General features: G+C 40.2%; 1 protein-coding gene across 8 annotated transcripts in view; it reads left to right on the top strand.

Moving 5' to 3' along the window:
* Positions 1 to 3,189: 3,189 nt before the first annotated feature.
* IWS1 (interacts with SUPT6H, CTD assembly factor 1) overlaps positions 3,190 to 25,619 on the top strand; it is a 64,732-nt gene continuing 42,302 nt past the window's right edge. For 2 of the 8 annotated variants that reach the window (XM_082631109.1, XM_082631106.1), the window contains exons 1-3: positions 3,191 to 3,494; positions 5,544 to 5,662; positions 23,318 to 24,350. In XM_082631109.1, coding sequence (XP_082487235.1) covers positions 3,461 to 3,494; positions 5,544 to 5,662; positions 23,318 to 24,350 — 1,186 coding nt within the window. In that variant the 5' untranslated portion in view covers positions 3,191 to 3,460. Of the gene's footprint in view, positions 3,495 to 5,543; positions 5,663 to 23,317; positions 24,351 to 25,619 lie in introns of all 8 variants that reach the window. The other 6 variants (XM_082631103.1, XM_082631105.1, XM_082631104.1 and 3 more) reach the window with 4 other exon arrangements.

Below are 25,619 nucleotides of genomic sequence, written 5' to 3' on the forward strand. Positions count from 1 at the left end.
TGCTGTTTTGGTTGTTCACATAAATAATGCTATACCATTTATAGTATTCTATGACTGTTTCGTTCACTTCATATATTGTGGAGATCCTTCCATGTGAGAGCTAAAGACTCAATTCAACTGTATTAGTGGCGGTGTGCAGTGCCATGGTACTGATGTTTAGTGATTCATTAACCACTATTAATGGGCTTTCAAGTGAGTCCCACTTTTCAGTATTACAAACGACTTGGCAGGACGCATCTTGCATGTGTCCTAGTGAGTCATGAGGCTGGGGTGTGAGAACAGTGCGCTGACCTGGGGAGCAGGCTTAGAACGCACTTGTTTCTTTCATTTCTTCACCGGCAGGGCCCTCTAGTGGCTCAAGCACAAGAAGGCAGGTCAGACTTGGAGACCTGGTTTCTCTGACATAGAATAATGAAATTAAAGGACCTTGAAATCCTCTGATTCAACTCCCTCATTTGACACAATAAGCTGAGAGCTTGACCCAGAACCCAGAGCTCTGAGCCCCCAGTATGAAGCTCTGCCAGTGCCAGGCTGTTCTTTATATTGCGTAACATTTCACTCCCAGACATGTTCATTAAGTTACAGTGTCTCAAAAGGCTGGCCAGATAAATCTTTTTTTTTTTTTTTTTTTTTTTTTGCAGTACGCGGGCCTCTCACTGTTGCGGCCTGTCCCGCTGCAGAGCACAGGCTCCAGACGCGCAGGCCCAGCGGCCACGGCTCACGGGCCCAGCCGCTCCGCGGTACGTGGGATCCTCCCGGACCAGGTCACGAACCCGTGTCCCCTGCATCGGCAGGCGGACTCCCAACCACTGTGCCACCAGGGAAGCCCCAGATAAATCTTATATATCTCTGGGTTATCAGCCAAGGGAAAGAGAGTTCTGAATGGCTGTAAGCTCACTTCTCCCTTCCTCTCTTCTCTGTCCTTAGTATCCTTGGTGGGAAAAACAGCCTCCCCCCTGAGAGCCTCTCTACCACCACCAGCATGGACCAGCTGTGCTGGGACTGGAGAGAGGAATGAGAATTGGAGACATGGTGGTCTCCACGATGCAAGGCAGCCAAGACTCAGAAAAGCACATCTGTGCTGCTCCAGGATTTCTCCACCGGGGGCTCTGAAAGACAGCTAGCTGGTGAAAAGGGACTCTGGAAAACTTTCCTGGAGCTGTGTTTGCATTTACAAGCACAATGCTTTAACTAAGACTCTATGTTTATTTCAAAAAGTTTGTCCTGTCTCACTAAGTTAATGGCTTCTTGAGTACAAAAAATAGATCTGACACTTCCTTACAGCCTTCTGGGGCTCCGCACAGTACTGTGTGTTCACTCCACTTCTATCTCTCCATTCTCCAAACTGCCAGGACAGTTAGAATCACGGCTATTGGTCTTGTACCTTTGGTGAAATTACAAGATCTTTATTTGCAGGATTTGCACTGGGTTCCCTTCCATGTAGTCTCTTCCTGGACTTCTGCCCTCTTCACCTTGCCTTATTACACAGGTACAATCTCACCCACTCTCTTTAGAAAAGAGCTTAGATCCTGGGGCCTCTTCTATTAAATGGAAGGAAATGAATATTTTAAATTTGCATTTTGGTTCCGGGCACCATTAATTCCTTTCTTTTATAATTCTCACAACAGCCGGAGAAGATGTCATTCTTACAGCTGAAGGGGCAGACTTGGATTTCAAAGCTGGTTTCCACTATGCAGGGGAAAGAATGTCCATGAACTCTCTTGCCAGAAAATGACAATTTCCAGAGAAACCATCCCTCTCTCTTCCTTCTCTTTTCATATCCTTCTCTGGAGCCTAGAACTGGGTTCTGAAAGGGCTCCAGGATTATCAAAGCTGGAATGTGGCTTCACTTAAAGGCATTTTGAGAATTCGTAGCAAAGCTAGCATCCGGGAATTCACATATCTCAACTCCAAGGTAGGAGATGGGCCTTTCAGGGCACCACATGAGGCCTTACAGCAGGCTAGGTAGGCCCAGAAATCCAGTTCAAGATGTATGCTTTGTCACTAACAAAAGGCCCTAATTCTGCAACTCTATACCTGCTGGGGAACATTTGCTTATACCTCCTCTGGCCCTCCTCCAATCCAAAGGTAGTAACATTGCCCTTTTTATTTAAGAGAAAAACAAAGAAGCAAGGAAATAGACTTTATTTGGGGTATTGCAATAGGGAGACCACACCAGATATGAAGATCAGAATGTCTAGGTTGTGTGGTTTTCTCTTAGGCTTTCATAGGGGGGAAGGTGGGATGATTTATAGTCGGGATTGATTTGCAATCAGAAGTTTCAGTCAGTCAAGTGAACAGAAAATATTTATCTCCGTATCTAGCTCGTTTTAGAGGGCAAAGATTTGAACAGGAAGTTTGAGGATCCGAGTCCGCCCTTACAAGCAGGTTCAGAAAAATGGGGAAAGGTCTTTGGCCTTGTCACGGGTAAACAAGGGGGTCTTCTGTAAGTCCTACAGGACTCATGAAAAAGGGTGGAGAGTGAGTTTTACCTAAGAGATAGGGACAAGGATAGTTCTTTACAGTGAGCCGTTCTGGGAACACTGACAGGTCAGGAAGTTTCTAACCACTGTTGTTTCCAGGGAGCATATACTGCTCAAGGAAAGTTCAACAGTGTGACTTCCTCAAGATTTCATTAGGGGGGACTCTTCTGGAAGCAAAAACCTGTACTTCGTATTGTTGACCAAATGGCTTTTTAAGATGAAATTTAAGTCGTTATTTTTAAAGAGAAAGGAAGAAAAATGCCTTGAAAAGAGGCCCTTTTGATCACGCCACTTGGTAGCTCAGCGTACCTCGCCAGGTTTTGAACTACAAGTCCCAGAGGGCAATGCGCCACTTCCTCCCCGTACTAAGGGCGGGAATCAAGCGCCTCGCTGCATGATGGGAACGACAGTTAATTTCCGTATGATGGAAAATTTAATTTTAGCGGGTCTTCATTTTTCAGAAGAGTAAATTAGAAGGTCCTCAAACAAGGCGCGGACGGAGAACCCATACAGTAACATTATCATCTCCATGGGGAACGGACCAGGTTCCTCCAAGGGAAGGTTTTAACCGCAGCCGCAGCTCCCGCTCAATTTTCCCAGGAGTCTCCCTTCCGGTCGTGTCGGGCGTCATTACCGTTGCGCCTTCTCATTGGCCGGATGACAGGTGATGGCGCCTGCGCACTGAATTCTTTTGAGGGTCGTGGGCAGGCGCCATTTTGGCGCTAGAGGTCCTTCTGGGAAGTAGTGCGGTGACCCACACACCTTGCCAGCCTTCCGGGTACGGCCTCGTCTGCCCGGGCTTTCTAGGTCGAAGTGTTCGCGTCTGCAGCTGTTGCTGCCTTACTCTCCGCAGCCTCCAAGGCCTCTAATCGGGCGGGAGCCTCTGAGCACCGGGCCGCGCCGTCGGTGGTCACAGCGCCGGGAAGGTGACGGGGGCGGCGCGGGGCGCAGACACTCCCCGCCGAGAGCCGCCTGCCATGGACTCGGAATATTACAGCGGCGACCAGTCAGGTGGGGCCCGGACCTAGGGGACAGGGCTGGGGGGCGGAGCGGTCACTTGGCCTGGCTTGGCCTCGCACTCCCGCGGGGGAGGGATGGGGAGGGGAGGGATGCCCCAGAGACTTTCCCTCCGCCGACTGGGTCTAACGTGGAGTGAGGCTGAGCGATGAGAGCCCGCCGACGGACTGCGGCCCCCGAAGTTAGAACCTCGGAGAGGGGATTCTAGAGGGACAGCTATCTTCTGAATCGGCGAAGGACGTTGCTGCAATAGAGAGCCACTTCCATACATCAAACTTACTGTGTGCAAAGTACGAGGGAAGGTCTACGGATGGGGGATTTTTTTCAGGAGTTGAGAGTGATTTTCGAGAATCCGAGGGAGTTAGCTGTTCAGTGGGGTTGCAGGATCTTATGTAGACTTTTCACTAGGAGTTGGGAGTAGTTTGATCTCGCCTGCAAACTAGTTTCTCCCATTAAAGAACACGTAGGACCCGTATTTGAGTTGTATACATATTTTAGAATAAGGCGTGTTCCTCTGGGGCTTACTAGCGATTTTTGTACCTTTCCTTCACCTTGAGATCTTTCCCCTTTCTCCTCACTGAAGTTCTCCTTTCTTTTCCTGTTTAGTCTGTAAACACGGGGCCCCCCTCTGCTAACACCGTGCTAGCCACCGGAAATCCAAAGACGAATAAGGCAGAACCTCGTGGGGAATAAAAATGTTACTTTTGCTTTCCTATTGTGTCCTAGTTCCATTGACTATTCTCTATCAAAAGGGCTTAAATAATTTTCTAAGCGTTAGTTACTGCGTTGTGTTTTGAGTTCACTTCGATTATTATGTGACGGCGAATAGTAGTGACTGCAAACACATTTCCAAACACATACTGCTGTTTTGCTTTAAATGATTTCCTGATGATTTCAAAATAGTTGTCAGTTCATTTGTTTTTAAATTACTTTTAAATAAGTAATCATATGTAATATGTGTATATAACGTGCTGAAAGACATGAAAAGTGAGCAATTTCCTGACTTTTCATTTTTTTTGCCATTTTTTGACGTTCATCCTTGTATTCCTAATTTATGCTATGTCGTTGCATCATTTTTAAGCATTGTGTAACAACTTCCTATTATGCTAGGACAGGGTCTTAGCCTCTTCTGTGCCCTCTTTCCCCCATATTCTAACCATTGAAGCATAAGTTTTCGTTACACTTCAGAATTTTTTATTATGACTATATAATAAGAATATTAAATATTAAATATATATATTCTTTACTCCTTAGCTAAGTAGAGAAGCTCATTAGTATGATACTGATTTCATTCTTACACATTTTTTTGATTTTCCTGTAGTTGAGTGCTTCATTTTTAAAAATTTATTTATTTTTAGTAAACTCCTAACCAAGGCTTCCCATATTCTCCAACAACCCTAAATTCCTCTCAGTACAATTTTACTTTGTATTTTTAAAGTATTGGTTAAAGATAGGTAGCAATTAGTTTTATAATAGTATAGTAGTATATGCTTTACTTTAAGGAGTTTACACTATTTCTGGACTGGAGTTCCTTGTGCTCTTCATTCATAAATACTGTACCAGACAGTGTTCTGGGCTCCAGGGATTCAGCAGTGAACCAAAAATCCCTGTTCTTTTGGCCCTTTCATTCAAGCGAGGAGAGAAGCACATTAAACAAAACTAACTTGGAAAGTCATGTAGTACATCAGAAGGTGGTAAGTAAGTGCTATGGAGAAAATCGACTCAGTTATTTTAACATAAAGTTGAAATAAAGTGCACACTATTAGTTTGTTGACTTGGTCCTTAGTGATGTTTATTAAGCTTCATATTCCTTTAATGATATATTCTCGCTGCCACATGTGTCAACAATACCAGTTATGATTGTTGGTATTTATGTTAAGTATTGTACTGTTGTCTTATTCACAAATTAGCATCATTAGTCATGCTTCATCAGTGCTCTTACACTTGTTCTTGCTCTTACATTGTTCTTGATTCATTGTGTTCATTTTGGTTGTAGATGTCATCCATCTTACACCTTAAGTGGGTTTTTGTTTTATTTTTAAGCAGATGATGGTGGCGCTACCCCAGTACAGGATGAACGGGATTCAGGGTCAGACGTTGAGGATGATGTAAATGAGCAGCACTCTGGATCAGACACTGGAAGTGTAGAACGTCATTCAGAGGTATTGGCTAAACAACATCTTTGGGGAGGCTTTTCCCTTGCATATTCTATGAGACCTGTTTTATTTAGGAGTTGTAGAGACCCTTTCTTAGGGTCTAGGCTTCAAACCCTTCAAAAATGATAGAGAACTGCTTTAAAAGTAAATAGGGATAGTCTGGTTACTTATGAAATCACAGGGAAATAAGTATTGATTGAGTCCCATTTTGGATATTAGGCAGTTTCAACTGTGCTTATTGATTCAGAAACTAGGCCAGGCCTTTGATATTTGACTAGGCTTCCCCATTCCCAGAATGTCTTAGTGGGGCAATGCGGATTTGCAATCTGAAGAAACATCAATTGAAATAGAAAGTTATGGTGGTATCACATATTTATATGATTTTAATTTGCTTCCTTGGTTATACAGTCTGTTCTGCACAATGTTAACAAAGTAAAATTGGGACTTTTTCAATAATTCAGCTGTAAGTTTTTGGTAAACACAAACTGAAACGTAGGAATGATAAAGATGGCCAATATACCATATTTTGCTTGACTACACATGCACAGAAAATTGTCCAATTTTAAGTAGTAGATGCAGTTGTTAGAGACTGTATTATTGACTCTGTCCTTTGACATATCACTAGTATATTCATATATCCAACAAATATTTTTTGAGCACCTGCTATGTGTCAGGCTCTTTTGAGTGACTAAATGAGGTTCCACTGCCACAAAAATCCTCTCTTTGGATTTATTTTCCAGCAGGGGGAGAAAGACATTAAACATGCACTTTTTAAAAAAAAATTTTTTTATTTTTGGCTGCATTGGGTCTTTGTTGTTGCACACGGGCTTTCTCTAGTTGCGGCGAACGGGGGCTACTCTTTGTTGTGGTGCGCGGGCTTCTCATTGCAGTGGCTTCTCTTGTTGCGGAGGACGGGCTCTAGGCGTGCGGGCTTCAGTAGTTGTGGCTTATGGGCTCTAGAGTGCAGGCTCAGTAGTTGTGGCACATGGGCTTAGTTGCTCTGCGACATGTGGGATCTTCCCGGACCAGGGCCAAATCCGTGTCCCCTGTATTGGCAGGCAGATCCTTAACCACTGCACCACCAGGGAAGCCCTACATACTTCTTTTTAAAAATTGTAGTTTGTTAGGAGGTGATAAATGCTATGGAGAGAGGAAAGTTTGAACAGAGTGAAGGGTGCCAAGGTGGAGGGCAGGCTTTGGTGTTAAATAGGGAGGTACGCATAGGCCTTATTGAGAAAGTGACATTTGAATCAAGACGTGGAAGGAGGTGAAGGAATAGCACGTGTCTATGTAGGGGATGGACATTCCTAACAAAGATCTAAGGTGGGAGCCGTTGTGGCTAGAATAAGTAGGGGGCAGGTGAGATCAGAAGTGAGAAGAAGGCTTATCTTTTAGGTATTTTGACGTCGTTCAGTGTTTGGTGCACTCTTAAGCATTAAGACTAAATTCTAATTAATATGTAATTGATAGGTAGCAATTATTTGATAACATAAACATTGTTACAGTTTATTTAGTGTATAATATCTTAACTTTCCATTTTGGAAAACAGCATCAGGAGATTGACTGATGGCTTCATGCTTCAGTTATAAATGTATAAATGTAGTGTTGACTTTCTTTTTTCAACTACTTTGTTTAATGAGGTGGATTCTAAATAAATAAATGTGCATGTTGAAAATTTGGAAATCATATAAAAGTTTAAAGAAGAAAATTGAAGTCAGCATACTCCTGTCACAGAAATGACTATTAACTTTTTTACATTATTTCTCCTGCATTTTTATTCTCCTTATATAGAACGTATGTATACGTTTTAAGTTACTTGTGTTTTTACTATATATGTTACGTATCAATATAACATTTTTATCTCTTCACTTAACATTATACTTAAGTATTTCCCCATGTCGTTAAAGATTCCCACCAAGTGTAATTTTTTTTTTTTTTCTGCGGTACGTGGGCCTCTCACTGTTGTGGCCTCTCCCGTTGCGGAGCACAGGCTCCAGATGCACAGGGTCAGCAGCCATGGCTCATGGGCCCAGCCGCTCCGCGACATGTGGGATCTTCCCGGACCGGGGCACGAACCCATGTACCCTGCATCGGCAGGCAGACTCTCAACCACTGCGCCACCAGGGAAGCCTCCACTAAGTGTAATTTTTAATGGTTGCATAATATTTCATAATATGGATGGACTATTATTCAACAGTTTCCTGATTATTAACATTTAGACTGTTTAGCTATTATAAATGAAGTCTGCCATGAACATATTTTTGTGCTTTTCGTAGATTTTCCCCTCCAGGAGGGTTATCCTAATTTGCTAAACTTCTAGTGGTTTGAGTGCCAATTGTACCCTTGAAAGAGTACAGTTATATTACATGGAGCAGTGCAGGTTATAGCCCCCAAACTTAAAAGATGTGTATTAGTTTCCTATTGCTGCCATAGCAACCTGATACAAATTTAGTGGCTTAAAAAAACAGATTTGTTTCTTACAATTCTGGACGTCAGAAGTCAAAGTGGGTCTCACTGGGTTAAAATCAAGGTGGCACCAGGGTTGTGTTCCTTCTCTAAGGGAGAATCTGCTCCCTTGCCTTCTCTGGCTCTACAGGCCACTTGCACTCATTGGCATATGGCTTCTTCCTCCATCTTCAAAGCTAGAACGGTAGCGTCTTTAAATTTCTCAGACCTTTGCTTGTGTCCTCACGTGTCTGTCTCTTACTCTGACCCTCCTACCTCCCTCCCATAAGGACCCTTTGTAATTATACTGGGCCTACTCAAATAATCCAGGGTAATCTTCCTATCCTTAATTACATCTGCACATCCCTTTTGCATATTTACACGTTCTGGGGATTAGGATGTGGACATCTTTTGTGGGGGCATTGTTTTGCCTGCTGCAAGATGGTACTCACAGCATGATTTTTCCAAATAATGTTTTTCCCTTTTGCATTTTGGAGTTCAGGCTAGTTGTGGTTTGTTTTTTAATTCATTTTATGTATAGTACTCATTTTGCATGTGTTTCTTTAGATCTCTAAGGAAACTGTTAAAAAAGATCAAGATAATATTTTAAAACTTAACTCAAAAAGTCAGGATCAGTAACAGTGCTTTACTGGTCCATATTGGAGCCTGAAGCAAAAGGAAAACTTAGTCGTATGTATGCTAGTATTTAAATTCTGATATTTTGTTCATCATGGATTTTTGTGTCAAATTTGACGTTTAAAAAATCACCTTTTTTTTTCAGATATCTTTGTTGAGATAAATTTACATACCATACAATTCACCCATTTTAAAGTATGCAATTCAGGGGTCTACACTAAAGTGTATTCACAGTAGTACAGCCATCACCATAGTCAATTTTAGAATATTTTCATCACATTGAAAAGAAACCCTTTAGCTGTTACCTCCTTATCACTCCCACCCCCCAACCCCTCCTTGTTCTGGACATTTCATATGAATGGAATTATATAACATGTGGTCTTTTGTGACTGGCTTCTTTCACTTTCACTAATGCTTTCAGTGTTTATCCAAGTTGTAACATGTATCAGTACTTCATTCCTTTTTGTGATCAGTAATATTCCATTCTTTGGATATACCACATTTTATTTATCCATTTGTCAATTGATGGACATTTAAGTTGCTGCTCCTGTTTTTCACATTTGCTGCATCAGTTTACATTCCCACCAACAGTGCACAAGTGTTCCCTTTCCTCCCCATCCTCCCCAACACTTGTTATTTCTTGTCTTTTTGATAAGAGCTGGTGTGAGGTGATTTTGTAGCTTTGTTGTGCATTTCCCTGATGATGATTGATCTTTTCATGTGTCTGTTGGCCACCTGTATGACCTCTTTGGCCAAATGTCTGTTCAGATCCTCTGCCCATTTTGTTATTGGGTTATTTATTTTTTTAATGTTGAGCTGCTATGCAAACTTTTAGTTTGATATAGTTCCTTTGTTTACTTTAGCTTTTGTTTCCCTTTCCTGAGGAGACATAGCCAAAAAAACATTGCTAAGACCAGTGTCAAAGAGTGCACTGCATATGTTTTCTTCTAGGAGTTTTATGGTTTTGGGTCTTACATTTAAGTTTTTAACCCATTTTGAGTATACTGTTGTATATGGTGTGAAAGTAGTCCAGTTTGATTCTTTTTCATGTAGCTGTCCACTTTTCCCAACACCATTTATTGAAGAGACTATTCTTTCTCATTGTATATTCTTGGCTCCTTTGTTGTAGATCATTTGACCATATATGCATGGGTTTGTTTCTGGGCTCTCTATTCTGTTCTGTCGATCTATGTGTTTGTTTTCTCTGCCAGTGTTAACACTGTTTTGACTACTGTAGCTTCGTAATATAGTTTGAGATCCGGGCATATGATGCCTCTGGCTTTGTTCTTTCTCAAGATTGTTTTGGCTTTTGAGTATCTTCTGTGGTTCCATAGAGATTTTAGGATTATTTATTCTAGTTTTTTGAAAAATGTCATAATTTTGAAATGGATTGCATTAAATCTATAGATTGCTTTGGGTAGTATGGTCATTTTAACAATATCAATTTTTCTAATCCATAAGCACATAATAGCTTTCTTTTTATTTGTGTCTTCAATTTTTTTTATCAGTGTCTTACAGTTTTCAGTGTACTCTCTGTTAAATTTATTCCTAGATTCTTTTATTCTTTTTGATGCAATTATAAATAGGATTGTTTTCTTAATTTCTTTTTATAGTTCATTGTTAGTGTAAAGAAGTGCAACAGATTTTTGTATATTGATTTGTATCCTGCAACTTTACTGAATTCATTGATTAGTTCTATCAGTTTTCTGGTGGAGTCTTTAGGGTTTTCTCTATATATTATGTCATCTGCAAATAAAGACCATGTTACTTCTTCCTTTCTGATTTGGATGCCTTTTCTTTTTCTTGCCTAATTGCTAAGCCTTCCAATACTGTGTGGTTATAAAAGTGGTGAGAGTGGGCATTCTTGTCTTGTTCCTGATCTTAGAGGAAAAGCTTACAGCTTTGCACCATTGAGTGTGATGTTGGCTGTGGGCTTGTCATATGGCCTTTATTATGTTGAGATACATTCTCTCTTTACCCAGTTTGTTAAGAGTTTTTGTCATGAATCACTGTTGAATTACTTTTCTTTTGCATCTGTTGAGATGATCATGTGATTTTTAGCTTTCATTTTGTTAATATGGTATATCACATTGATTGATTTGTGGATGTTGAACCATCCTTGCATCCCTGGAATAAATCCAATTGACCATGGTGTATGATTCTTTTAATGTATTGCTGAATTTGGTTTGTTAATAATTTGTTGAGGATTTTTGCATCTATGTTCATCAAGGATATTGGCCTGTAATTTTCTTTTCTTGTGTCCATGTCTGATTTTGGTATCAGGGTAATGCCGGCTTCATAAAATGAGTTTGGAAGTGCTCCCTCCTCTTCAATTTTTTGGCACTCTTTGAGAAGGAGTGGTATTAATTCTTCTTTAAATGTTCGGTGGAATTCACCAGTAAAGCCATCTGGTCCTGAACTTTTCTATGTTGGGCGGTTTTTGATTACTGATTCCATGTCTTCACAGTAATCAGTCTATTTAGATTTTCTGTTTCTTCATGATTCAATCTTAGTAGTGCGTATGTTTCTAGGAACTTATCCATTTCTTATAGATTGTCCACTTTCTCAGCATACAGTTCTTAGTTTTTATGATCCTCTGTATTTGTGTGGTATCAATTGTGATGTCTCCTCTTTCCTTTATAGTTTTATTTCTTTCCGTTGTCTTTTTTTTCTTGGTAAGTCCAGCTAAAGGTTCGTCTATTTGTTTATCTTTTGTAAAAAACAGGTCTTAATTTTATTGACCTTTCTATTGTCTTTTTAGTCTCTATTTCATTTATTTCTGCTCTGATTTTTGTTATTTTTTTTCTTCTAATAATTTTGGGCTTAGTTTCTTTTCTCTAGTTCCTTGGGGTGTAAAGTTGTTATTTGAGATATTTCTTTTTTTTTAATGTAGGCATTTATTGCTGTAAGCTTCCCTCTTAGAACTGCTTTGCTGTATTCCATAAGTTTTGGTATGTTATATCAATATTTCCATTTTCATTTGTCTCAAGATATTTTTTGAATTCTTCTTTGACTCGTTGGTTGTTTAGCAACATGATGTTTGATCTCCACATGTTTGTGCAATTTTCAGTTTTCTTCTTGTACTCCTCGTACTCATACTCATTTCTACTTTCATACCATTGTGGTCGGAAAAGATGTTTGGTGTGATTTCAAACTTCTTAAATTTATTAGGACTGACTTTGTGGCCTAACGTATGATCTGTACTGGAGATGGTTCATGTGCACTTGAGAAGAATGTGTACTCTGCTCTGTTGGATGGAACGTTCTGTAAATGTCTGTTCAGTCCCTTTGGCCTAACATGTGGTTTAAGCCCGATATTTCCTTATTGATTTTCTGTCTGGATGATCTATCCATTATTGAAAGTGAGGCATTGAAGTTCCCTACTATTATTGTGTTGATATCTTATTTCTTCCTTCAGGTCTGTTAACATTTAGGTGCTCTGATGTTGGGTGCGTAAATATTTACAAATGGTAAATCCTCTTGTTGGATTAACTCTATTATCATTATACAATATAATGACTTTCTTTGTATCTTATTATCGTTTTTGGGTAAAAGTCTATTTTCTCTGATTATAAATATAGCTACCTCTGCTTTCATTTGGTTTCCATTTGCATGGAATATCTTTTTCCATCCTTTTTTTTTTTTCAGTCTGCGTGTGTCCTAAAAGCTGAAGTGAGTCTCTTGTAGACAGTATATAGTTCAGTTTTTGTTTTTGTTTTTGTTTTTACCATCCATTTAACCACTCTATCTTTTGGTTGAAGAATTGAGTCCATTTACATTTAAAGTAAATATTGATAGGTAGGGTCTTATTATTGCCATTTTGTTCTTTGTTTTCTGACTGTTTTGTCATTCCTTTTTTCCTTCTCCCTGCTCTCTTCCTTTGTGGTTTGATGATTTTCTGTTAGCGGTATGCTTAGATTACTTAAAAAATTTTTTTCTTGTATATCTAGTATACTTTTTTGCTTTGTGGGTTACCAGGAGGCTTATGTAAAATATCTTATACCAGTCTATTTTAAGCTGATAACTTCAAGGACGTGCTAAAGTTACACATTTTTGTTCTCCCCCACATTTTATGTTTTTGATGTCATGCTTCATGTCTTTTTCTCTAGTATACTCATTAACAAATTATTGTAGCTATATTTTTAATACTCTGCATTTTAATTTCTTTAATAATATTTTTACTATGGTTTTGAGGTTTTTTTTTTTTTTAGTGGTAGCTCTAGGGTTTACCACATATATTAACCAGAATCAGCTTCAGATTTACGGTAGCTTAATTCCAATGGTATATAGTAAGGTTAGTGCTATGTAGCTCTATTCTTTTTCTCTTTTTGTAATATTATTGTTATACATATTATATTTATTAATGTTAAAATCCAACAATGCACTGTTATAGAAGTAATTTCCTTAGTGTAATACAGGTTTGTTCCCACCCACCTTCTTTGTACTGTCATTGGTCTTATGTATTACAGGTCCAGCAATACAGTATATTCATATTACTTTATGCAACTGTTATATAAATCAGTTAAATTAAGAAAGTAGAAAATATGCATTTATACTGTCTTTCATAATTACACAGTTACCTTTACTGGTGCTTATTGTTTTTTCATGTGGATTCACTGAGGTCACTTGCTTTCAGCCTGAAGAACTTCCTTTAGCAGTTCTTGTATGGTGGGTCTGCTTGACAAATTCTTTCCTTTTCATGGTTATTTAGAAAAGTTTTCATTTCTTTTTTGTTGAAAGATAGCTTTGTTGGATATAGGATTCTTAGTTGATAGTTTTTCTTTGAGCACTTAGAATATGTTATCCCACTGCTTTCTGCCTCCATTGTTTCCATTGAGGAGTCAGCTGTTAATCTTACTGGGTTACTCTTTTAGGTGATGAGTCAAATTTCTATTTCTATATATATTCTCTATTTGATATGATATTGTTATCATGCCTTTATTTTTTTAAACGTGTTTACAAATGGCCACCTTGAAGTCTTTTCCTGATAAATCTGATACCTGGTTGCTCTCACAGGCAGTTTCTATTGCCTGCTTTTTTCCTGGTTATGGGTCATACTTTCCAGTTTCTTTGCATGCCTTTTAATTTATTGTGGGAAACTGGACATTTTAGAGTAATTGTTTAGTGACTAGCTGGATGATTTTAGTGAATACTGTTTCCTCGCCCGCAGTTTTAAATCTCTGGTGTTGCATCCTCAGAGATGTGCAGTTTGGGACATGCTCACAGTCACCTGGGATGACAGTGGTATTAGTAGGGCTCTTTTTTCCTCTTTCTCTGGCCACAGTCAGCTGTTAAAACTCCACTGATGGCTCTGTTATTTCGGGCAATGCCCTGTGGCATAAATTGCTCAGCAAGTTAATCTAATCAAATTCTGGCTCCTTTGAAGGAATAATTTCTGAGGTCTGTGTTTGCTTTGTTCTGACCTCAGGATGGCTCCTCCCAGCTGTATTATTACCTGGTTATCTCCTGCAAACTAGCTGGCCTACAGTTTATCCTGTATTTTGAATCTCCTTCTAAGTGCCTTCCACCAGTTTCCAGTGTTAGTGAAAGTGCCTTAGCCTGAACGTCCCCAAGCTTGGTTACAAATGAAGTTGGTTTCTTTGGGGAAAAATTAGAAGCTATCTACTTTACTGCCTGCTTTTTCCCCATGCAAAATCTCTGAGCCGGGGCTCTGGAGTTTGGGGTAGGGGGTGGGGAGAGGGTGACGGCAGGTTTCTTTCTGAGTGACATCCCAGTTCTAGAAGCCGAGCTCTCAGTGTGCAGTAGGGATTTGATAGCAGCCTGAGGTGCTCCTGGCTTGCCTCTCTTGACATGGAACCACTGTCACACAAATTGGGGCAAGGGTGATCAGGGCCCCAGTATTGTCAGTGTGCTGTGCCCAAAGCAGAGCCTTCTTACTGTGATTGAGTGCTGGGCGGAAGATGGGAGCCCCCACTTGCAACTACATTTGCCTGGAACTTACCTTCAGCAGCAGGTAGCTGGAGGCAGAATGAGAAATGCTGACATCGGGCTCTTCCTGGGAGGACACCTGCCCCTGAAAGCTAGAGGGAAAGGGTGCCCTTTGTCTTTGGCTGCAGCAGCCTGGAGTAGTCTTTCTGCCTGAGCTGTGAAGTTGAAAGTGAGGAGTGGTCTTGGTTCAGATACCAGATACTTTTGCTTCTCTTACCAAATTTTTGTAGATCTTCTTGGATGGATGTTTCTTTATTCACACTTTGTCTTTAGGACCATTTCCAGGGGCTTTGAATAGTTGTTTTTAAATACTTTTAACCAGTTTCGCTGAAGAGTGGGTCAGCAGAGCTTTTCCTTTTCATACCAGAAGCCCTCATCTGGCTTCGTTTTTATCTCTTCTAATAATTGGTCAAACCTCTCCATATTCCCCAATTCACATTCCAGAAGAACCCAGGATGCTTTACTTGTCTATTACCACAGTCTCTGTTAGGCCATTTGGCTCTTGCATCTCACTGGGCCTCCTGCCTGTGTGTGGGTGGGTCCTGTCTGTGGCCTCCTCTGCATGGAGAGCAGCCCAGTGCTGCTTTCCTAAACAGGTGACTCTGTAAGCCAGCTGTTGGCATTTGGAGGCAGACCTGTATATTGCAGGACATTTAGTATCTTGGTTCCCAAACATTAAATAAAATGGTAGTAACATATCCTCTCCAGTCATTGCCAACCAAAAATGGTCCCTCGCATTCACAAATGCCCCCTTAGGGGAGAATCCAGAGCTACCCTTAGGCTGAGAACACTGAAATGGACAAATGACGAGTAGAAAGCATAAGAAAGGAAACAAGAAGTATCCAACAATATAAAAAACTAGTGATTAAAATATAAATAACATTTGTAAGAATGGCAAGCGTCCATTGAAATTGTTTTCAAAGAATATTTTGTGACATGGGAGAATTCAGTGTGTTATGGCCATTAAATTAATTGTGATTCTAGATCCCTGTTTACTTTTTTAAAGTAAATTCACACAAAGAGAAGATTGGGAAGAAATTCCTTGTAAAAATTAGAAATGATGGTGGTCTTTGGGTTGTTACTAAAGGTGATTTTAATTTTCTTTATACTTTCCTGTGTTGGCACATTAATATTTAAAGTCAAAGGGAGAATAGTTAGAATAACTGTCCCATCATTTTATATGGTTACCTATTTTTACTAGCATGCATCAGATAATTTTAAATATATTTAAAAATTACAGAAAGGGCACATGCAAAGGGCCATGGGAGGATGGGAGGGTGGGCTGAGTGGACTCTGAGGAACGAGTCTGACATTATCGCCAGATGGAGAAGCCGGTTAGGGGTGCTGGTGATGATTCTAGCTGGAGAGAGCCTCAGGTTCAAAGGCCTAGAATTGAGAAGGACTTGTTATATTTCAAGAATGAGTATTGTGACTGGAAAGTGGGATAGCTTAATGGAAGATGATACTGAAGAATTAAGTGTGGGTTAGATGGTATAATAGCAAATCTGTCTTGGGTGATGATGATAAAATTTTGTATTTGCATAGCTCTTTAGAGTGAAAGGCAGTGTGATGGCCAAAGGGTAGTTTCATATATTGGCTTTGCCACTTAATAACCATAATGACTGTCAGCTCCTAGAAAAATTATTTCATCTCTGAGCCTCAGCTCCACCATCTTGACAGTGGGTTAAAATAATTATTATGAGGGCTAAATAAAACTTATGTAACAGCTCTGAAAACTGTAATAGCAGTTATGTTATGTAGGGGAGGCAAAATTTTACCCCTACCCATCTTAGGTTTTCAGCTGGAATTCTTTAACAAAAAGACATTAACAAGTGAAAAAAAACCAAGTTTGTTAACATGTGCAGCATACATCACGCAGGAGAAAACTCAACAGAGAGTAACTCAAAGCAGTAGCCTAGAATTCTAGTTTATATAGCATCTGCAACAAAGAGTAATAATTTTGTGGAGAAATGACAGGACAAAGGAAAGCAGTTCTAGGCTTCCAAGGATGACAGACTGCGAAGGTAAATATATGGGAAGAAACTAATGTAGTAAAGTTTGTTTGCTGATTCCTCTGCTGGTGTCTTTGGGCTAATGACAGTCTGTCTCCGGTAATGGGAATATCCTGCCTTTTGAAGGAAAAGGGGGGAAGGTAGAGAGAGCTACTCTTGTGTTTACTGCTTATTAATTGCCTTCAGATCAAAATTTTTATGTCAGAGGCATATTTTGAGGGGACATAATCTGGTTTCCTTTAATTACTTTACAATTAACCTCTGTAGTAATTAGGCAGATTATTTCTTAGGGGGCTAGTCAAGAGTTAATCTTTATGAGGTTGAGGCCCACTGTTTTAAAGCAAAAGAGACTTACCTTATGAAATGAAATTTAAAAATAATATTCTTAAGTTTAGGCCTGGTTTCTTAAATCTATATATAAGTAATTGCAGTCATAAGTTGATTACATATTTAAATTATTTGTTTCTAGGTTATTAACATCTTTTGGGTTAGGTTTCTAAAAGGGATATGAATATCAGGGGAGTTTTCAAGTATATTTATTCTGTGTGGAGCACTTTGAGAGCTCAGAATCTTCATACAATGTTGATGGTAGGGCAGATAGGGAAAGGGGGAGTGATTTTTTAAAACTGTTTTTGAATAGTCATCACTGGAAACACATTTTTTAATAAAGCAATTTGAGCATGAATGTGACCTAATTATAACTAGTTGCCAGTTCTAATTTTTGTTGTTTTACTTGAATATTCTCTTGGGGACTTCACTGGTGGTCCAATGGTTAAGATGCCACACTTCCAGGGCAGAGGGCATGGGTTCGATCCCTGTTCTGAGAACTAAGATCCCACATGCTGCAAGGTGCGGCCAAAAAAAAAAAAAAAAAAGTTTGAACAGTGTGAAATTAGTTGTGGATTGTGGTCAGCTGGTTTTTGTTCCACAGAAATACATTGAAGGTAATAAGCATTTAAAAATACAGCCTGTAGATTTCATCTGCATAGAAAAGTAGTGTTCCCTTCCTGAGGGTCTCACAGGAAAAAAGTAGTATGTGGGACAATCGAGGAAGAGGTTGTTTGGAAATGGCGCATAGCTTCTCCTTGTTTTCTGACTGTAGGCAAAGCCTAGTGGGCACAACCATCCATCTGTCATTGAAGTTGGTGACAGCCCTGTTAGCTCCAGCCTTTGAATTGAGTAAGGATGGCAGTCTGCGGTCATTTGGATCTTTCCACAGAGACGTTGTGCTAGTATAAGGAAAGTATTCCTATGGGGAGTACATCAGAGCCCGTAGAAGATTCTTGTTGGCTTCTGCCGTCCTTGTTGACCCTATTTCTTACCAGTTCTTTTGATTCCATCTATACTTCTTTTTTTGTGTTAGGTTTCAGCCTTTGTCTTTGAGTCTACCAAATTGAGGAGAAGAACATTGTTTTGCTTTGGTTCTTTTTTGTTAAGCATTGTCTTGTGGATTTGTTTTATTTCAGTGAATTTAATTTGAGTATCTTCTGTATACTGAAGGTAAAAGATAGTTTTTTGATCTTAAGGTCATTTACTCAGTCATATTATGAAGATAAATGTGTAAAAAATCACCTTTCAGTGATGTAGAGATACAGGATGCTATGGGGACATGTAAGAAGGAATGACTGACCAGATCAGCCTTCATAGATGATGTATTTGAGTTGAGTCTTGAAGGGTGAATGTTTTGTAATTAACAAGATATTTTTGTTATAAATGATGTAACAACATGTATTGAATGCTCACAGGCACATGCTAACTGCGTTACATGCGTTTGGTCCTCTGAACAGCCCTCTAAGTTATAGATACTATTTCTGACTCTGTCATATTGAGGAATTGAGGTTTTGAGAAGTTAAGAAAATTTCCCTAGATTACACAGTAGAAGGTGGCTGTGAGCTAGGGTTTGGACCCCAGGTCTTACTGACACTAAAGTCCACGTTGTGAACTGTCACATTATATTGCACAGAGTCCATTCTCCCTAGAGAGGAGGATGGAAGAGGCTTCAGGAAGGGGGTGTTTTTGCCTAGTGTTGAGGTATGAAAAGGACAAGGTGAGGTAAAAGCATGGAGGTAACAGTGAAGTTAGTAGTTCCATGTGTCTGCAGTGAAATTATAATGTGCGGTTAGAGTCACTTGGACTAGATGTCAAAATGCAGATTCTTTGACCTCTTCCCCAAACTTACTGTATTAATATCTGGAGGTGAGAAGCACAAAAATCTGTATGTTTTCCTCCAAAGCTCTCCAAGTTACTCTTATGCAAAAGTTTGGGAACTGCTGCTGCAGCACATAGGGTTGATGGTGGTGAGAGGGCAGAAATGAGTCTGGAGAGGTAGGCAGGAGTTTGCTTCATCATTATAAACTTTTTTTTGGAATTTATTTATTTATTTATTTATTTATTTATTTACTTACTTACTTATGGCTGCGTTGGGTTTTCGTTGCCGCACACGGGCTTTCTCTAGTTGCGGCGAGCAGGGGTTACTCTTCGTTGCGGTGCACGGGCTTCTCGTTGTGGAGCACTGACTCTAGGCGTGTGGGCTTCAGTAGTTATGGCACATGGGCTCAGTGGTTGTGGCTCGCAGGCTCTAGAGCACAGGCTTAGTAGTTGTGACGCATGGGCTTAGTTGCTCCGTGGCACATGGGATCTTCCCGGACCAGGGATGGAACGCGTGGCCCCTGCATTGGCAGGTGGATTCTTAACCACTGCACCCCCGAGGAAGTCCCCATTATAAACTCTTAGGCTTTGTGTAGACATTTTCTTTTTCTAGTACTCATCAGGAGTGCTTCTGTTTTTGTCTGATTGTAAGATCAACCAGCTTTTGACAAAGGACACTGGTATACATCTTGATTTTGTTACGTGTGTGTGTGTGCTTGCTGTAAAGCTGGAGTTTCTCAGAGTCAAAGCCTTGCAGCATTCCAGGACCTACCCTGGATTAACAGCATTGTGTAGTAAAAACTGGATTTCCCAGATTCTTCCTTATGCTTTTAAGATGATATGTATTGACAAACTCCAAGATGAGGATTTCAAATATATCTTCTGGAACTAAGGTCCAGTAAAATATGTTTTTGAAAATGCTCCTATAGATATTTCTTCATGGAATTTACTGTGTGACTTGGTTTTGAATGTTTTACCAATTTATGATGGAAGGTTAGAGTGCAAGTTCAACAGTTTTGAGTTTCTTTTACTGGAAACAGGTGTCCTGAGTTGTTTGGTTCTTTACAAGGACTCCTATTTGACATTCTTATACTACTTTGTAATTTACAAATTGATGTTTGCTTTACAGCAGTTTTATTATTTATTTTGTAATTTTAAAATGTTAATTATCTCTGTGCATGTATGTTATGGCACTGGTCATAAAGAGTGTGTTACTGTTTGATTGCTGAGATAAACCATCAGATCATTCATTATGGGTAACCAGAAGTTATTTATAACTACAACATAAATAATCATAAGAGGGAAGTGTGAGGCATTATAGACATTTCTAAAGCCTCTGAGGACACTTAGAGCGCTCAATTTCTCTGACAGTTAAAATTAGGGATTTTTAAAAATATTATTAAGAAATAGCATTTAAATGGTAGCTTCTACTATTGATTTGTTGTACTCATATTTGACTTTTTAAAAACTGTATTTTGGATTTTTTTTTTAAGTTTGCAATTTAGACTAATTGCTGAAACCAGTCTAAAATTTTTGAATAGTGTTTTGATAACTTTTAAGGTTAACTCTTTTCCCAAATCCTATGATGTCTTCACCTGACTGCCTTCTTTAACTTGAGTTTGTCGACCAGTACTTTCTTACTGCAGTGATTTCCCACGTTTTCCCCACTGTGCCACACATAATGGATAGATACTCAGGATTTTATGAAACTCCTCAAAAATTGATGGGAATTCATAAGTTTCACAATCATGAATTACATGTAATGTCCTTGTAATGGTTGCTTGTTTGGAATGCATACACCATGTGTTGGGAAGTCCAGGGTAGAGTGTAACAGATAAGTTTTGGGTAGACTACTCAGTTCATGGTATCTCTCCTTTCTTTGGGAGTGGCTCCCAGTGCTGTGCCCCGGCTCTGGCATTGAGTCACAGAGTAATGACATCCTCTGTTGCTGTGGCCAGTTAGATCATGTCTCCTGGGAATTTAAAATTTAGATCCTGGACACTGAAATTTAGCAAGGTGAGAGCTGAGTCATGTTATTGATAGAGCTCTAGTGAAAGGTCCTTGAGTTTCCTTTTCTAAACTCTCTGAGCTGCCTTGGTTCCTACCCTTCTTGAGCCTTTAGCCATTTATTCCACTTTGATTCTGGAAAGATTGTTCTTTTTTTCTGGAGCTAGCCTGAGATGATTTCTGTTGTTTGCAGCTGAGTCACACATGAACATGTTGTTAGAGTTATGTCATGTGTATGCCATGGAAAGCATTCCAAAAGCCAGTTAACAATTTCCCCTTTTGCCTCCTGCTTTAGTTGCCTCTGCTGGTACCTGTATGTTTCGTCTTCTGCCCTCAGTAATGCAGTTAACTTCTTAATTCAGTCATCACAAACTAATTCCGAATACCTGTTGTCTACACACCTTTTATAGCTTAGTCTTATATAGATCCCTTCCTGTAGGCTTTCAAAATGTCACACATACCTTCATAACAGTGCATGTTATACTGTATTGTTATGGTATATTTGGCTGGCTCATTAGACAACATTTCCTTAAGGTCAGGCACTGAGACACGTTCAGCCTTGATTCCTAGCACCTTGCACGTAGTAGACATTAAACAAATACTTGTTGAGTTAATTATTCCTCACTTTAAATTATTCTCATTTAAGTCTTTTTATTAAATGAGAAAATTAAGTAAGTAATTACTTTCTTACACAGTAAGTAAGTAGGTAAGTAAGTAATTACTTACTTAGTAAGAATTTACTGTGATTTTGTATATACCAGACACCATTCTGTGCTCTGAAGCACTGAGTTTGCCTTCTCAGTGAAGAAAACAGACTAAAAAATGCCTGCCTTCTTAGGGCTTACATTCTGGATAGTTAATTTTTTCATCTATATTCTTTTAAAATATAAAAGAATTAAATTATGAAGTATGGCCAAGAGTAAGCTTCTAGCAATATATAGAGTACTATATCTTGTACTGTATCAAAAGGTTCTATGTTATTTCTCCTGTCCTAATTTAATAGATAAATGCCAGTTTCACTGGGGTAGTAGGATGTATGACTGACAAATCCAGTGCTATGCTGTGAGTGTCCCGTGATAATGAAAGAAAAATGTCTTTGGGAAATTTGAAAAGCTTATTATTTTAGAAAGTTATCCTGAATATGTTATACTTGAATGAATATGTATAGCAGTTACTGTATCTTTGGAACTCTGTGCTATCAAGATGGCAATGAAATATGGAGGGGAAAAACCCTCAAACATATTTTATAAGCTTATTTTATAATTTTTTGTACTCTTTCTGAAGTTGTAGACACAACATACTTAATCTTCTTTAAATGAGCCCGAAGCAAGTTAAAGTGTGGGTTTTGTGAAAATATTTTAATGCCTTTTATCTTGTCACTGTATATTCTCTTACTGCTTAATTATTTCATTGCCTGATATGGTGGGCATATACTTTATTAAAGGCTCTTTGTTCCTTGAAAATTGATCTGTGGTAAGTTCAGGAAATGTCCGTCATCTATTCTAAAGAAAAATATTTGGCTCAGTAAACTTTAAGGGGGAAAACTCAAACACAGAAGTACTTTACTTTTTAAGCCAGAATATTAATAACCATGTTACTGAAAGTTCAGATACTATTCTAGAAGGGAAAAAATTCCCCACATTCTAGTTATCAGTATTTTGGTGTGTTTAGTTTTATATATTTTTCTCTGCATTTAAAAAACATAGCTATAATATCAAATTTGTACCCTAGAGTTTTCAGATTACTTCATGTAACATTATTTGTTAGTATAGCTAGATTAGTCAGTGTTTTCCCTAAAGCTTAAACTTTTGTGCCAGGGTTACTACATATATGTCCAAGACTGCTCTAAGCCTCAGCTTTCTTACCATGAAAAATACTCTCGTGAGGAGTACGCTAGCAGGAGAGACCCTAACGTGGTACTTGGCTCTATTCCTCCTCTGCTGTCTCCTTATTTGTTCAGAGTCACCTGGGAGAATGTGCCCTAAGTATAATTTGGCCCTTTAAGTAAAGTAAAGTTTTATAGTTCTCTTCCTCAAAATAACTTTAACGTTATAAAACCCAAGAATGTTCCTTTTTTGAGAGAACTTGGGTACATGTTTGCTTGTATGTACTTAAGGAATATATTTAGGAGCTAGAATTACATGAGAAAGTTAAGGTTTATTTTTTGTTGTTGTTTAGTCTAGCTTTTCAAAGTATAAGGCACCGGAGAGTAATCTGGGGGTCTATGCTTTACAGATTCATGAAGGCAGGTTATCGTTCCTCATTTTGGGATCTAAACCATGCTACCATTTCACAGATGAATGGCCTTTTTAAAAGTGGGATGTTTCTATATACGTATAGGATGAGAATTCTACATTTAAGCATGCATAGTCCTGCTTTTTTTTTTTTAAGTTGAAAAATTTTAACATTTTTACTACCAAAGCTTTTTTTGCACTTTCCTAATTTTTTCTCCCTTGATTTTCCAGAATGAACCTAGTGATCGAGAAGATGGCCTCAACAAAAGACATCATGTGACAGACTCTGAGAACGATGACCCCTCAAATCTTAATGCCAGTGACTCTGAAAGTGAGGAGCTTCAAAAGCAAAAGGACAGCGACTCTGAATTTGAAGGGCATGCAGAGCCTCCTGCGAGCGATTCTGAAAACGAGGACGCCAATCGCCATGGGAGCGGCTCTGAGAGTGAGGAGCCCAGGAAGTTACCTGGGAGCGACTCTGAAAACGAGGAGCTGCTTAACGGGCACGCAAGCGACTCCGAGAACGAAGATGTTAGGAAGCCCCCCGCCAGCGATTCAGAGGTCGAAGAGCTCCCCAAAAGTCCTGCCAGTTACTCGGAAACAGAGGATGCTCTAAAGCCCCAAGTCAGTGACTCTGAGAGTGAGGGGCCCCCAAGACACCCAGCCAGCGACTCGGAAAATGAGGAGCTTCCCAAGCCTCAAGTTAGTGACTCTGAAAGTGAGGACCCGCCAAGGCAGCAAGCCAGCGACTCGGAAACTGAAGAGCTTCCCAAACCCCGAATTAGCGATTCGGAAAGCGAGGACCCCCCAAGGCACCAAGCCAGTGACTCGGAAAATGAAGAGCTTCCCAAACCCCGAATTAGCGATTCGGAAAGCGAGGACCCGCCAAGGCACCAAGCCAGTGACTCTGAAAACGAGGAGCCTCCCAAGCCCCGAGCCAGTGACTCTGAGAGCGAGGAGCCTCAGAAGGGGCCTGCCAGCGACTCGGAAGCTGAGGCTGCCCCCAGACACAGACAGCAGCCGGAGTCTGAGGAGGACAGCGACGGGGAGAATAAGAGAGAGGACCCAGAAATGCAGGCAGACCCCTTTCATTCAGACGCCCATGTAGACAGGAAGCGCTTCAACAGTTCCGACAGCGAGGAGGAAGAACCCAAAAGGCCCCAGATTGACAGTGATGAGGATGAAGAAAAGGAGGGGGCGGAGGAGAAAGTAGCAAAGCGGAAAGCTGCTGTGCTTTCTGAGAGTGACGATGAAGAGAAAGCATGTAAGGGATGATTTGGGGCTGTTTATCCTTAGCTTTACTTTTATTTATTTATTTATTTGGCTGCGTCGGGTCTTAGCTGAGGCACACGGGCTCTGTAGTTGTGGAACGCGGGCTCCAGAGCACACAGGCTCAGTAGTTGTGGCACGCGGGCTTGGTTTCCCCATGGCATGTGGGATCTTAGTTCCCTAATCAGGGACCGACCCTGTGTCCCCGGCATTGGAAGGCAGATTCTCCACCACTGGACCACCAGGAAAGTCCCTCCATAGCTTTACTTGTTGTCTAAGCTTATAACTATGAAGCATTGTTTCTTTTCCTGGAATGTTAGGTCTGTATTCTCTCATTCAACTTGATGTTCTAAAATATCACTAGGACACTGGTTTTCATTGGCAAGTGTTTCGGTTTTTTGTTTTGTTTTTTGTTTTGGCTGCACCATGTGGCTTGTGGAATCTTAGTTCCCCCACCAGGGACTGAACTCATGAGCTTGGCAGTGAAAGCCCGGAGTTCTAACCACTGGACCGCCAGGGATTTCCCTCATTGGCAAGTCTTAAATTTCCTTTGAGTTGTTCTAGCAGCATTTGTTAAGTTCTGACTGCCTCAGAATGATAAACTAGGGGGCTTCCCTGGTGGCGCGGTGGTTGAGAGTCCGCCAGCCGATGCAGGGGACACGGGTTCGTGCCCCGGTCCGGGAAGATCCCACATGCCACGGAGCAGCTGGGCCCATGAGCCATGGCCGCTGAGCCTGCGCGTCCAGATCCTGTGCTCCGCAACGGGAGAGGCCACAACAGTGAGAGGCCCGCGTACCGCAAAAAAAAAAAAAAACGGGAAAAAATATGATAAACTAGACTGCATTGCAATGGCAATATGAAAGATTTATATGAAAATATAAATTTTTTAAAAGATTTTTTATTTATCAGTTTATTTTTGGCTGCGTCAGGTCTTAGTTGCGGCACGCAGGATCTTTCGTTGCAGCTCGCAGGCTCTTCGTTGTCCGCGGGCTTCTCTCTAGTTGTGGCTTGCAGATTTTCTCTCTCTAGTTGTGACGCACAGACTCCAGGGTGTGTGGGCTCTGTAGTTGTGGCGTGCGGGCTCCAGAGTGCATGAGCTCTGTAGTTTGCAGCATGCGGGCTCTAGTTGAGGTTTGCGAGCTCAGTAGTTGCGGCATGAGGGCTTAGTCGTCCCACAGCATGTGGGATCTTAGTTTCCTGACTAGGGATCAAATCCACTTCCCTTGCATTGTAAGGCAGATTCTTTACCACTGGACCACCAGGG

The sequence above is a fragment of the Mesoplodon mirus genome (genome assembly GCF_964341445.2).
Source record: "Mesoplodon mirus genome assembly, chromosome: 8".
NCBI lineage: Eukaryota > Metazoa > Chordata > Mammalia > Artiodactyla > Ziphiidae > Mesoplodon > Mesoplodon mirus.